Genomic DNA, 14,759 nt, shown 5'->3' on the forward strand with positions numbered 1-14,759 from the left:
AGCACAAACGAAGCACTAACCACTCAGCCTGTTTGCTTGGATTTTTTTCGTGGGTGGGGGGTCAGCTTCACGGAGCTCCATTAGACCTGTCTGTGCGCGTTCCTGTGTCAGGCACCTGTGCGCGTTTCCGAGAGAACGCGGGCACAGATCGACAGGTCGCGTCTTGAGCTGCTGATTTTTAAAAGAGGACTTCATTTTAATTCTGGTGTTTTTATCTTGCTATTATTTGCTGGCACCTACCCACCTGGACCTTCATCTGAAGTTTATCCTTCGTGAAGCTTCAGTGACGGAAACAAAGGTAACAGCTCAGTCTGAACACAGCCATGCTAGCAGCTAATGCTAGCTTGCAGCCCGCCCAGGATTTCTGCTGCTGAGAGACACTTTCGGTGTTTACGAAGTTTATTCATACTCGCCGTTTTCCTGATATCGTGAAAACAAGATATCGTTTGAAATTTTACAGCTATACTAACTCAAATGCAACATTTTTCTGTCAGCGAGCGTATTTAATGTTTGAACCTTAGCTAGCTTAGCTACTAACTTGTTGCTATATTGCTAGCCGCGATTTAGCAACATGAGAGCTAATAGCAACTTAATCTGAGAAACTTTAGTTTTGGATAGTAAAAGTTGAAATTTAGTGGTGCTATCCAGATTGTGTGCTGTGATTCATTTGTGTTTATACTTGTATGTACTTCTGTTTCTTTCATTTAAATAGTGACATTATATTGATAATCCATTTAGGTTACCAAAACTCATCACATAAAACATTGTATTCTTTCAAATCACCTTGACATTTGATGTGTTTAGAAATTATTTGTTTAGGACTTTTGACTTTAATATAAACTTCTGTGGGTTTGAGCAAAGCTTGGCCACATAGTAAATGTTTGTTAACTGTGTGGGGATCATGTGTCATGTAAATAAGCTTAAGATTTATCTGAATCGTGTAGTTGCTTATTATTCATGAGGTCTCCAATGAATGAGTGCAGTTCTGTGTAAATATGGTGATTTAAACCAGCAGTATGTTCTGCTCGGTCTGAACATGTATTAAACTAGGAAAATGTCGAGGCCAAACATCATGATGGTGTCAGGTTAATGTGTTTACTGTAGATGGAGAACATTTTACGGATGTATGTTTCTTTTCACTACATTAACTGTGAGCTTCTTTGTGTGTGAAGGAGTTGAGATGCACACCGCTTTGTCAATAGATCAGAAGATGCCACTGTGCTTGTGTAAGACTATATATGTTCTCTCTTTGGCATTTACAGCAGTTCACTAGAAAAGAGGAGGTGGACGTGGCACCTAAAATCACTCAAAGTGAGTACAGAGCAAAAGCCATTTTTAAATCTTGCACTCGCAGGTTTTTTGCTTTTGTAGAAATTCTTCTTTATCCTTCCATTTATTATCTGTACTCCACTTAATCCTCATTAGGAGTCTATTCCAGCTGACTTTGGGTGAAGACAGGGGACAGTCCATCGCAGGGCTACATATACAGACAAACAGTTACACTTGCATTCACACTTATGGACAATTTAGAGTTACCAATTAACCTCAGCATGTTTTTGGACTGTGGGAGGAAGCTGGAGAACCCGGAGAAAACCCACACATGCACAGGGAGAACATGCAAACTCCATACAGAAAGATAGAAGGCAGGAACGCGAACCGGGGATCTTCTAGCTGCAAGGTGAAAGTGCTAACCACCAAGCCACCTTGCAGTCTTTCTTCTTTATCATAATAAAAATAAATATTTATTGTTAGGGGATACATTACAGGTGTCTAAAGGTAACACATTTAACTAATAGATATTACCCTGAAGTTCCCCTAGTGGATTATAGTCATTGAGACAAATTGTTTTTGTGTTCTAGATTTTTTGTTTTTTAATATTTAAACATTCAAGTGAGGTATTATCTGTTCAAATGTGTGCAGATTTCCAAAATTTCTAAAACAGAAATCTAATCTAGTGCTACTCAAGTGGAGATTTCTTTTTTGGAGTATGAGAAAATCTAATTATCTATTTGTCTATGATCTGTCTGAAAAACTGACTTTGACAAAGCAATATTTTAAAGATATGTTTAGTAAAATTTAATGCCATTGCTTATGCTTAAAGAAAATAACTAATATCACCATAAAACATCTGCAGCTGATTACTTGTATTTAAAAAATGTCTTTTTCCATGCAAAGTTTTCTGAAATGTTATGTGTGTATATGCAAATGAAGTATTGTCTCATTATATTGAGCTGATTGGCATAAATTTCTAATAGACAAAGTGTAATTAAAAACTTAAATGACACTTAATAGACAACGTATAAGTAAACACTTAAATGTGTATGTCTGATGTTTTCTTTCTGCCAATGGGAAAGAATACATTTTGTAAACTCTTGCAAACCCACAACCCAATAACCCAAAACTGACCAGTTCTTAAAAACACAATGTTATAGCTTGTAATGTCTCACCTCAACTAGCAAAGTAAAAGGTTTTCCATTGTATTTTTCCAGTGAATTTGGTTATTAGTTTTCCAGAGGTTATTAACAGATTATGTATTTTCTCTTTTCAGCAGACATGGATGAAGAAATAGCCTCCAAGACATCTAAAAAGATCATTCCTCCCGAATGGCCACACTTAAAACCTCTTTCTGACCACTCAAGGAGAGTCACTTGTGACCAAAAGACCAGTCTTCATCCTCCAAGGAGATTTTCTAATCCGTTTATTAATTTTAAAATTGAGGTAGTTAGCAACTGCACAAGTAACAGGAAAATGGACGATTCCAGTGTTGACGAAGGTTATGAGACTCCAGCAAAAAAGGCCTGGATTCCAAAGGCATTGTCCCCAGATCTCGGCTGTTACATGGACTATTGCAGCCCTCTCACCAGACGGCAGTCAGTTTCACCTTTGTCCACCTCTAACCCTGCTTTCTTACATAAGACACAAGGTACTAGGAGTGCTACAAAAGAAAATGTGAACCGTGAGCTCCACCTGAAGCATTTAGGGTCTTCTACAGATCCAGGAGGTAAACGGGAGACTGTGTCATCGAGTGTCCAGGGTGAGAAGGTCCCTTCCCATCTTGGAGTCACCTTTAACTGTGATGTTGATGACATTTTGTGCGACAATCCCCGTGGCACTGCTAATGCTGCAGGATTTTCAGACGATGTGGAAAGCTGCAGGAGTCTACAACGCAACATACTTCAAAATGTGGCACACGGACAAGTGGAGGAAAGAGGAGATGGTCAAGTGCAGGAAGGACGAGCGGAGCTGAAGAAAGATATGTGTCTTAATGTGAAAGATGACAAAGGCTATTTCTCCGTGTCCTCCTTTAATGACCGTAAAATAGGAACAAACCCCCCAGACTTGGTACACTCCTCTAGCCCCCTGCTCAAGACACCTGATTCTGAGCTGTCACAGGATAAATTTCATCCTGAAAGTTCATCAGAGCCCCAGTGTTGTGAACAAGCTGCGATAGTGGATGACTTCTGTCCCTCTGTAAGTGGACCTCTGCTGCAGCCCATGAACTTTCCTGTGGAATGTTTACAAGGTGCAGAAGAGATGCTGGATGTTGGTCCTCCCATATTTGAGTCGTCTGTGTGCGACACCATCACAGACAAGTTAAACACTAGTAAACAGAGTGACCCGGGGTCAGAGGAGACGCAGGAAGATGTGACAGGTTCTGTCCACGACTGTCAGGACACAGCTTGTGACAGCAGCTCTTCAACTACGTTACCTCTCCAAATGCAGGTAAGTTTCCTGAGCTGCTCAGCCTCATCAGGTTCTGATGATGTGGTCCTACACACATACAGCATGCAGTGTTCCTTCTCTGTATTCACATTCACAACCTCTGTGTTTTTTCAAGGTGAAATCTAAGGTGGTCATTCCCACCAGCAGCAACAAACCAGTAGCCCCTCTCCCCCCAGGACAGAACACTAAGCTGACAAAGTCAAACCCAGACAAGGACAGAACTGCCAAACATGTGAAGAAGAATCAAAGGTACTGTAGTAACGACTGCCACCTGTAGAGGGAGCAGTGTGACCATATATCATACACTGTGGAAATTTTGACCATGACTTCATGGTTTTAAAAGCAGCTATATCGGTCCTTTTTATATGTTTCATATTTCTACCTGCCTACATTTCTATTATCAGTGTCTATAGGGTCATGTTAACTAAACAGGGCTTTACTTAAATTAAATTCCTAGATGGTTGTCTGAAGCACGACTTGTCCAGGTATCATTGCATGTAGTTAAGTGTGTTTGGAGAGTGATGTTGTCTTTTTCAGGACTGTGACTTTGAAGAGAGGGGTCGACTGGGAGTATAGAAAAAATCAGTACGTTCATTCAGTGACCCAACACATGACTAAGAGTCCAGGAGCAAATCATGGTAGGAACTTGGTGTCTAACAGAGGGATGGGAAACAACCTGACCTTTAAATAATTATCTATTTCAGTAGTATTTTATTTGTTTTTCTCTTCCCTTTTGCTCATCTCTCATCACTGATATTTCTTAATGTTTTGCTGATCGTTGAATGTGCTGATGATCATCTGTATTGCAATGAGTTACACCATGAGGGGTGAATAAAATATTTAATTAATTGATTAATTGATTGATTGGACCCTGAGTACTATAAGAAACAGAGAACTACACTGAGGGAACCTTTTATGGGTTTTTCATTATAAAGCAGTGTTTAGCTCACTGATGTGAGTGTAGGGCTACAGGGCAACACCCAAAGTCTACATGATGGTAATTTAGTTTTTTTGTAACCATAAATGGCATTTGGGTTATTCCATCTACAGTCATCAGGGGTCTTTTGCATGACCGTCTCTGATTTGCTTGAAACTTTTTTCTTTTTTTTTACCGTAAACTATGGCTATTTAAAATGGTATCTGTGAAACCTTAGCTTAATATATCAACTACTTTCTACAGTTAAAAATGTTCTTTCAAAAGTGCTATTTGACCCACTTTCAGTAAGTTTTCTCTGGCATTGAAATTTGAGACTATGTTTGAACAACAACGTGTCGGGGACTTTGTGTTTCGTGAAGGTGTGATGTCTGAGCTGCTGAACCTGATGAGCCATGTGGCCAAGCAGACAGCCGGCTCTAATGGCACACGGTGGCAGCATCCATCTGACCTCACACGCAGGTACATTTTTGTCAGTCTCAGTTTCTTTGTCAGTTGGTGACCATTTGACTTTACAAGAGTTTGTAAACGGATGTGTTTAACCAAAACAGAACACACAACTAAGAATCTGTGCATGCTTTTAGAAACTACCAAGAAAGTTTTGGCAATGCAACACCAAGGATGACTCTTCGCGACTGGCTGGCCAGGAACTCTCCAACACACAAGCGCTTTGCCAAGGTGCCCAAACGTTTGGAGAGGACCCCATTTCCTTAAACCAGGACTTCTGGGTGGGCTGAAAAATGCACTTGTGTATATGCCAAAAAAAAAAACCCCAACATTGTAATTATCACTATGCTTCATATAAATGATTGCACTATTTTATTTTGTTTTATTGTGTTTATTTAGTTTTTTTTTTGGGCAGTTTGAATGTTGTTTTTTGTTTGTCTTTTAACTATGCATGGACTTTAAATATAACATTTAATGTTTGCACTGCTTTTTTTGTTAGTTTGAAAGCTGCTCTGGTTTTCTTTCAACTATGCGAGTAACTTTTATATAGAAGCTGATGCGTGTTTTAAGAATTTTGATGTTGATGGACTTTTAAAAAAGCACTGAAGTGTTTCAAGAGTCTGTAATGACTTCTTAAAATAATTGTTACTGTGCCTTTATGAAGTGTGTTTTGTAATTCCATTAATGCTTTTTCAACTTGAATTGTTCTTTTTTGATGTTGTCGCGTTTGCTCTGCATATGATCAGTCCGGTGAGTTTCTCATCTGTTCCAGTTGATTTTTGCCTGTGGGGCTTATAATGATCTCACATCTGTTTGTGTAGATGACAGTGACAGCAGCCAGCAGAACTTAAAAATAAACTTGAACACAGTTAATAGCCATTTAGAATACTTAGTAACAGTGGATTGATTGTGCTTCCTTTGTAGAGCTGATGATGTATTGTAATGGTGTTTTTGTGGATCAATGATTCCCAGCCTTAACCTGAAAGCTGAGACTACCCCCAACAGAAAACAAGACTTCACATTTATGGGCTTTTCCCCAGACTTTTTGTGTCATAGTTGGAGTGCAGCAAGGGCTGGAATAATGAAAACTACTCCACAAACAGGAAGCAAGATGATTTTAGTTGTGATGTGGGCGGTGTTAGAACTTTCTCTGTATTTGAAGACTTGTGACAAATCTGCATCATCTGGTGAAGTTTTCATACCCATTTATGTACTTAAACCATAAGGTAGTGACCAATTGCTCCACAAGAATTAAGTAGATGTTTTCTGAATTAATTATGGCCTTGAAGCTCTAGCACTTATCCTGATGTTAATTTGCTGCCTTACTCAGTGTTTTAGAAAAGTTCTCATTTTGTTCTCAACAGCCAACTTGCTGATTTGAGTGAGGCACTTCTGATGTAAGTTTTTACCTCAGATTTAAGTAATGTTACATATACAGTTTTTTGTAAACCTCCAGTTGAATGTAGATGATAAATCTGTAAACCGTTCACACCTTCTACTTAATATGCAACTGAAAACGGATGTTGGAGGTGATTGTGTCATTGCATTACATTTATGAGGAGTGCTCTTGTCAGCTTTGGCATTTTGTTTCTGTTTAGACTTAAAAAAATGAATAAAGTTAGACACATTTCTGTGAAAGTTGCTTCAAATAGTTCAATTGTAAACGCTTTGCCTCAACAGATTCAAGTTGTGACACTTGTCTTTGTCAGAATGCAGGAAGGTTTCTGCAAATCCCTGGACTTTTTCTCAGGTGGTTGTTGCTTACAATAATAAAGTTACATGTTTATGACAGGACTTGTCGTGTTTTGAGCATGAGTATCATTATCTAAGCGTTTTAATAAAAAAAAGAAAACTAAACACAAGGGCCTGAGTATTCAAATAAACCAATACTTAATTCATACAGAAATAGTATTCTCTTCAACCTTGACTAAACCTGGCTCTTAACATGAATCATGAACCACCTAAATTCCAGCTTAGATGTTTGAACTTCAAAGTGCAGCATGAGTTTTGGTCCAAAGAGAAATGTGCAAAAGCATTGAGGATAAAGTTAATAATACAGTACAGTCACAGCCAGATAAAATCAATGTAACACCTTGGAACCATGTAAACCATGTATTGAGCAGGGCAGTGTGATCTGTTTTTTAAATGTTTTCTCTACCTTCTGAAAGAAAACAGAGTTGTTCATCCCAGTGAAAATAATGACACTTCTAGTCTAGTCGTCTGTGTTCAAGAGAAAACATGATCTCATCAGCACCATTTATTTAGGAGAATCTGTATTTTTGTATTTCAGTTTATGTCTCTATACCAGCCTGAACAGAAGTGTCTCTGCTGTGAACTCAGAGGAGCTAATATGACATCTGACAAGAGTATAAAGTAGCTGAGAGGATGAACTTGAACATACCCTCTACATTTAACCTGTCTGTGCGCGTTCCTGTGCCAGGCACCTGTGCGCGTGTCCGAGAGTGCAAATCATGGCCCGGGCACAGAGCTACAAGTGTAGTCTTCAGGGCTGACTTTTAAAAGAAGGAGACTTTATTTTAAGACTGGAGCGTTTACATAGTTGTTATTTGCTGGCATCAACCCACCTGGACCTCCATCTACAGTTTATCCTTCGTGAAGCTTCTCCGACAGTAACGAGGTTAGCAGCTCAGTCTGAACACAGCGATGCTAACAGCTAATGTTAGCTTAATACCCTCCGAGGATTTCTGCTGCTGAGAGACACTTTCGGTGTTTAAGAAGTTTGTTCACGGTCACCGTTTTCCAGGTAATGTCACAACAGTATATCGTTTGCAGTTTTGCAGCTTTACTAACTCAAATGCAGCTTACAGTTTTTCCGTCAGCAGGCGTCTTTAATGTTTGGACTTTGGCTAATACTAGCTACAAACTTGTTGCTGTATTGAGGGCGGTGATTTAGCAACCCGACAGCTAATAACCTCAGCAACTTTTGATTTTGTTATAAAAAGAATAAATTTAGTCATGAATCCAAATTTCGTAATGTAATTCACTGCTGTATATACCTGTAGTACTTTCTGCTGATTTTCCTTTTCCCCACTAACCCTATTTAACTCAAATGTTTTAAGTTTTTCTGTCTCCAAGCGTATTAGACGTTTGAACTAGTAGCTAACTACTAACTAGTGTTACTTACAACTAATTTGTTGCAGTATTTAGTGTCCTGAAAGCTAAAAACCGAGACAGCTTCATCACAGAAACTTTATTCTGCTTTACCAATAAATGTGCTCCTGTCTTGTTAAATTTAGTGATCAAATCCACACTATATATTGTAATATTTATCTATATATAATTATTGTAATTTTTGCTGCTTGTCCTGACAATCAGCGCCGTTCTTCGTTTAAAACATAGCATATTTGGCAGATCATTTACTAAAACTTACCACATAAATCTAAAGTTAATATGTTTACAGTAGAGAGCGAACATGTCACTGATGGATGTTTTAACTTTTTTGTGAAGCAGTAAAAATGCATATTTTTGCAACAGCAGATGAGGTGTTGACAGTGTGGTTGTATAACACTGTCTGCTTTATGTGCTTCAGATATCTGACTTTGACAGTAGCTCACTATAACAGAGAAAGTGGACATGGCATCTACAGTCCAGAGTGAGTTAAGAGGAAAAGCTGTCCTTCAAACTTAGGTTTGAAAGACAGCATAGGAATAGATTCACTAATTTGATGACTTAATATTTTTGCTTTTGTTGAAATACTTCCATATTCTGATAAAATAATTTTATTCAAACGTGAGACATTGCAGGTCAACAAAGGTAAAAAGTGTAACTAGTAGATATTACCATGAACTTTCCACAGTTTAAAAGTTGTGGCAAAACAGTCATTTTTTTGTTTTAAGTTTTTGAATTTTTTATGTTTAAATAAGAAAATAGGGTGTTGTGTATCAAAATATATGCAGGTTTGCATTCATTTCTAGAACAGAAATGTCGTCACTGGATAAAGCCAGGTTCCTTTTTCCCCTTGTGGTTTTCACGAAGGGGATTTTGATTATCTTGTTTCATCATCAGAAATCAGAAAAAAGCTATCAGCAGCCAGAAAAACATAAATTTTCACCATTTTGTTTCAAGTACAATATCTATCTATCTATCTATTTATCTATCTATCTATTTATCTATCTATCTATCTATCTATGAGGATACTTCAAAAAGTTCTTAGCTGTCCACCTGTGCTGTGTAGACAGGCGTATTGTCTTGCAGCAACAGCACGGCAACTTGAGTTATTGTGGACAGTGACAAAAGGCTTTATAGTTTACACCAAAATGGGAGTTATGCTCCTTGTTGCTGGGTGAGGCTGAAAACATTTTGAAGTGCCCTCACATCTAGCTATCTTACAAAAAACAACTCATTTTTAGAAAATGAGCTTTGAATATATAATAATAATACATTTTATTAAAAGCGCCTTTCAAGGACACTTTACAGAGGCATAAAAATCAACAATATATATTTTGAAATTCCACACATTACTTTTGGAAACCATTACTTATGGGTAATAATCAATGTTAAGACTATTATTTTTAATTATCTTATTAAATTGTGTTAATTTGCATAAAAGTCTAAAGGAGCCAGTGTACTTAAGCTAACGCCTAATTGCATATTTCTGATGTTTTCGGTCCCCTTATTTAAAAGAAGACAGCTTGTACAGTCTTCCAAAATACCCCAAAATCTCAAAATTGAGCAGTGCATAAAAAAGGTTTTCGTTTGTAGTCCCTTAACTAGAAAAAGCAAAAATATTTTCTCTTCAGTTTTGCCAGTCAGTTTTAATATTGCCAGTTTTTGATATTTGCTATATTGTAGTCTTACAGGTAATTAACGGATAGTGTGATGTTATTTTTTTCTCTTTTCAGCAGACATGGATGAAAACCTAACCTCAGGAAACATGACATTCAGGAGGCAGAATCTTCTCAAATGGCCACACTCACCTCTTGCTGCCTGTTCAAAGCTGGTCGCTTGTGACCAAGATGCTAGTTTTGATAACTCTGGAATGTTTTCTGATTCATTCATTAATTTTAGAATAGAGGTAGTTAACAATTTTACGTGCAAAAGGAAATGTGATCATTCCAATCCTAGTTATGGTCTTGAGACTCCCATTAAAAAGCCCTTGAACCAGAGGAACTTCTCTTCAGACCTTGAGCGTGTAATGGACTACTGCAGGCCTCTAACCCAATGGAAGCAGATTTCCCCTTTAACAGATTCTGTCCAGGACTGTCTGGACACAACTTGGCACAGCAGCTCTTCTACTACGTTACTTCACCATGAACAGGTAGGTTGTCTCAGCTGTATGACTTAATCCAGTTCTGGTGATGTGGCTGAATGCACATGCAGTCATGTTTGTTTACTAACCTTGTCTTATTATGTGTTCACAAAAAAACCTCTGTGCTTTTTCAACGCAGAACTTTGAATTGGTTGGACAGTACACCACCAGCAACAAGCAACAAGAAAGACCTCTTCAAAGGAAATACCTACAGGAAGACGGAAAACGTGTGAAGAATCAACGGTACTGTAGTGACGACTGCCACCTCTAGAGGGAGCAGTGTCACCATATCATACATTATGTGAAAGTTTTGACCATGGCATAGTGGAGTAGCAGTGTCTGTCCTTTAATACCTTTCATTTTTCTACCTACCTACATTTCTGTCATCAGTGTCTACAGGGTCATGTTAACTAAACAGGGTTTTACTTAAATGAAATTCATAGATGGCTGAAGCATGACTGGCCGAGGTATCACTGCATGAAGTTAAGTGTGTTTATACAGTGATTTTGTCTTTTTCTAGTCTGTGATCTTGACTAGAGCCATATTAACTGAACAGGGTTTGCTTTCATTGTTTTCGTAGAATTGTGACTAAAGCTTGACATGTCTAGGTACGTCTGAATGTAGTGAAGTGCGTTTGTATAGTGATATTGTCTTTTTCAGGGTTGATTTCTTGAACAGAGATGTCGATTGGAAGCATAGAAAAAATCTGTACGTTCGTTCAGTGACCCAAGACATGACTGAGAGTCCAGGAGCAAATCATGGTAGGAACCTGGTGTCTAACAGAGGGATGGGAAACAACCTGACCTCTAAATAATTGATTCTTTTAGTAGTATTTTTTTTAGAAAAAAGTTTTTCTTCCCTTATTTGCAGTTCATCATCATTAATATTCATTTAATGTTGTCTGCTGATTGTTGAATGTGCTCATGTTGTTTTCTCCTGCCAAGATTTTCCCTATGAGGAATGAATGAAGTGTTTGACTGATTGATTGGAACCTGAGTGCTACAAGAAACGGTAGAGAACGGCACTGAGGGAACCTTTTATGGGATTTTTCATTCTAATGCAGTGCTTAGATCACTGATGTGAGTGCAGGGCTGCCGGACATCAGCCAAAGTGTACATCATGGTAATTTAGATTTTTGGAACCGTGAATGGCGTTTCCTCAGTGCTGTCCCACATTGTTGCGGTTGTTAAGGACATTTTCCTCTCTCCCTACAGCAGATCTACATTTTTGGAACACCAGTGTAAATATTTGTTTCTTTTTGTGTTTTATGAAGATGTGATGTCTGAGCTGCTGAACCTGATGAGCCATGTGGCCAAGCAGACAACCGGCTCCAGTGGTACGCAATGGCAGCATCCATCTGACCTCACACGCAGGTATTTTGTCCTTAATGAAATTTTTTGTAGGTACAAGTTTGTCTTTTTAAAGAGTGTTTTCAACCAACACAAAATATACAACTCTGGATCTTTCAGAAATTACCAAAGACGTTTTGGTAAACAATCAATGACGTTTCATGACTGGCGGTCCAAAAACTGTCCAACATACAAGCGATTTGCCAGTGTGCCCAAGATTTTCAAAAGGAATCAGTCTCCATAAATCAGGACTTGTGGGTGGACTAAATAACTTGCACTTAGTTTAGACAATTGTGTATGTACACAATGCCAGTCTTTATTATAATTTTAACATGTTTGGATAAATTTCTAGTGCTTTCTCTTTCTTTTTTAATGTTTTATTTTGGGTGTGACTGTTGCTTTGTTTGATCAATTAGTTAAATTAATCCACCATGATAGATCGGGACATCTCTAATTTTAAGCATATGAAAGGATTTGCATTTTTAATATACCTATGCCTTTAAATTTAAATTCATTCTTATCCAAAACATTTTTTGCTAAAGTCAGTGAATTTCTTTTCATGTTGTCTGTACTTTGTGTGTGTACACTAACATGAATGTGCACAGGACACGTTGGAATAGTGTTGTCAGGATCCATCTGAGCCCCTCTCCAGGGCTGTCCACGAAAACTTGGTTTTCTTTTCTTTCTTTTTTCCAGTGAATGGTTCGGTGTAGAGCAAGGAACAGTAATATGTACCTACAAGTTTCATTCCAGACTTGCTTATAAACCTTTCTGGATTTATGCTGACATGCATTTCTGCTTATGTAACCCACGATGAGGAAAATTGATATTTTTTATGACATGCCAGTCAACACAACTTTGAATTGATGTGTTTTGTATATTTTGTATGGAAAAAGGCTGAGATTGTTTTGTGCGTCATTCTTTGGCATTTTGTTTGGCTGGAGAAATGTTTCTGTTTATAGTGTTCTGGATAATATACATTCTCACGAGGGATTCTTAATAATGGATTTTTGCTGATAAGCCAGTATTTTTGAACTGTTTTTGGGTGATTGCCAGTACAGCTATATGCACTTTTTTCCACCTAATTGCTGAGAGCATGTTCTCCTGTAGTGGAATTAACATACTGTGACTATTTTTATCATGGTGACCCAGTGGCTGATGCTGTCAAAAAATCTCAAACGTGCACACTGGGCATAATTAAACAGCTTCAGTTTTCATTTGAAACATTCCATATTTCCTTTTAAAGCAGGATTTTTACATACAAATGAATGTCTGTTTCATTCAAGCCCTTGCCAGATTAGTTCACACCAGGCTGATTTAGTCCATCAGCTCAACAGCATCACCCAGCAGTGATTGGTTTGACAGAGCTGTATATTTAGCGGAAACACCTAAGAAGCTTCTGTAAAAAATTTCTTATGCTTCAGATAAAACTGAAACTCAGTGTTCAGAAGAAGGATTACAGTAAAAAAAAAAATGATTGAGGGTAAGATACGATGCCTCATCGGTGCTTGTCTATTAACTTGCTGCCAGAAGAGGGAGAGTAAGATGTGCACATGTTGCAGTAACATTTGCAAAAATACAAACTTGTAGCATGGCACGCTTTATCTGCTCATCAGTGTTTGTTTTGAAATGATGCTGATATTTCATTTTAATGCCTTTATCGGCTGATATAGATAACGGTTCTGACATCATTGTACATCCCTAATTGCCACAGATCAATGCAGATCATATACTTCATTTGGAATAAAATGCTTATCAGCAAAACTCTTCACAGCAGTGTCTCTTGGTGATGTTTACAACAAAGAAACCCATTTGAACATCATACTCAAGAAGTGCATTTAGCTCCAACACTGTCCCAATATGAAGGATACGTCAGAGTCACTTTAGTTTTTAACCACATCAGAGTGAAATTAGTGTTACTGATTGAAGATTCTCTGTGATAAATACCAATAAACTAATGGGTTTGCTAAGCTGTTTTATTAGCTGCAGTACCAGCAGTGCAACACTCACCAGAAAATCAGGACCAGTCCTTAAATCATATTTATGCACAGCAACACGACATGTGTTTTCGCTGCATGACAGCATGGCTTTGTTCAGTACCCCCTCCAGAGCAGGTTAGCTGTGCAGCATCAGTTACCATGGTGATGTAGCAGGTTTAAAGAGAGCCACCTTTGTGACATTGAAAGCTCTGGCTTTAGGCTCAACATACCTAAATAACCCATTAATCTCACTTCATGGTGCACCTTTCAGAATCTGCAGCTTCAAGGTGAAAATGCTCAGCCAGTGTTGACTGCTTACTTAGATGATGATGTAGCTTATAAAAACATCATACGGACATGTTAACAAGGTTTAAAAGACGGGATTTTCACTGGAGGGCTTTGAAATGATAACATTTGTGTGAACTGTCCCTTTAGTCGCCGGGCAGCACTGACCACAGTGTCCTCTCAGCTGCTTGGAGGATTCTCTGCACTGTGCTCTCATTAAACCCTGTATCATTGTTGGGAAAGTGTCAAAGACGCTGAGCGGAGAACCGGGTCCCTAGAGTCAGAGCGAGGATGTGTTTTTGTGCTAGAGCTGCTTATGAAGTGCTCATAATAATGCTTGGCCTGTTCAATTCACTCTACAGTCGTGTGTAAATGTGTGGTGAACAGTGCTGTGACTCTGTCAGCTTTGTTCTGACTCTACCATGCAGCCTCTGAGTGCTTTGCACAGGTACAGACAGAGATGTGACCCCAGGGGGCCCAAATACAGGGAACTTATCTGCACAGGTCTTCACTGAATAATGCAAGCTGTTAAAGTAATCCTGTCTGTACAGATAGTAGGGCAGCCTGTCCCTGCCCAGCCAACCAGAAGGCAGAGGTGTGTGGGTGTCAGTGAAGGCCTCGTGACACATGCTGTGCAGACTGCAGGGCACGTGTGCAGCCACCACACCTCTACACCTAACTGTGTTTTTGTTTTCCCCCTCTGGAGTCATGTGCAGGAGACTTTGCAGTGATGGAGCCGTTTTTGTTTACCTGCCGTTCCTCTCAGTTCTCCT

General features: G+C 38.6%; 2 protein-coding genes across 6 annotated transcripts in view; both read left to right on the forward strand.

Annotated features, from left to right (window-relative positions):
- The first annotated feature begins 136 nt into the window (after nucleotides 1–136).
- Nucleotides 137–6,892, forward strand: LOC111574638 (uncharacterized). Of its 2 annotated transcripts, none has more exons than XM_035952425.2 (7): nucleotides 137–298; nucleotides 1,263–1,311; nucleotides 2,549–3,723; nucleotides 3,839–3,972; nucleotides 4,261–4,361; nucleotides 5,020–5,119; nucleotides 5,242–6,892. In XM_035952425.2, exons 3-7 carry the CDS (start codon nucleotides 2,554–2,556, stop codon nucleotides 5,369–5,371), a joined length of 1,635 nt encoding a protein of 544 aa, XP_035808318.2. In that variant the 5' UTR covers nucleotides 137–298; nucleotides 1,263–1,311; nucleotides 2,549–2,553; the 3' UTR covers nucleotides 5,372–6,892. The 2 variants fall into 2 exon arrangements, with proteins under 2 accessions (XP_035808318.2, XP_054861643.1); XM_055005668.1 differs by having other exon boundaries at nucleotides 2,552–3,723.
- A 667-nt stretch (nucleotides 6,893–7,559) lies between these two features.
- LOC129347780 (uncharacterized) overlaps nucleotides 7,560–14,759 on the forward strand; it is a 44,835-nt gene continuing 37,635 nt past the window's right edge. For 2 of the 4 annotated variants that reach the window (XM_055006046.1, XM_055006045.1), the window contains exons 1-5: nucleotides 7,560–7,868; nucleotides 9,970–10,382; nucleotides 10,513–10,616; nucleotides 11,034–11,134; nucleotides 11,647–11,746. In XM_055006046.1, coding sequence (XP_054862021.1) covers nucleotides 9,972–10,382; nucleotides 10,513–10,616; nucleotides 11,034–11,134; nucleotides 11,647–11,746 — 716 coding nt within the window. In that variant the 5' untranslated portion in view covers nucleotides 7,560–7,868; nucleotides 9,970–9,971. Of the gene's footprint in view, nucleotides 7,869–9,966; nucleotides 10,383–10,512; nucleotides 10,617–11,033; nucleotides 11,135–11,646; nucleotides 11,747–11,842; nucleotides 13,586–14,759 lie in introns of those variants that run through there. The other 2 variants (XM_055006044.1, XM_055006043.1) reach the window with 2 other exon arrangements.

This window comes from Amphiprion ocellaris, chromosome 20 (genome assembly GCF_022539595.1).
Source record: "Amphiprion ocellaris isolate individual 3 ecotype Okinawa chromosome 20, ASM2253959v1, whole genome shotgun sequence".
Taxonomy (NCBI): domain Eukaryota; kingdom Metazoa; phylum Chordata; class Actinopteri; family Pomacentridae; genus Amphiprion; species Amphiprion ocellaris.

Excerpts from the sequence above, each read along its gene's own strand:
- LOC111574638 (XM_035952425.2), top strand. The coding sequence starts at position 2,554 with ATGGATGAAGAAATAGCCTCCAAGACATCTAAAAAGATCATTCCTCCC. Across the intron at positions 3,724-3,838 it reads CGTTACCTCTCCAAATGCAG|GTGAAATCTAAGGTGGTCAT; the intron begins GTAAGTTTCCTG and ends TGTTTTTTCAAG. Across the intron at positions 3,973-4,260 it reads CATGTGAAGAAGAATCAAAG|GACTGTGACTTTGAAGAGAG; the intron begins GTACTGTAGTAA and ends TGTCTTTTTCAG.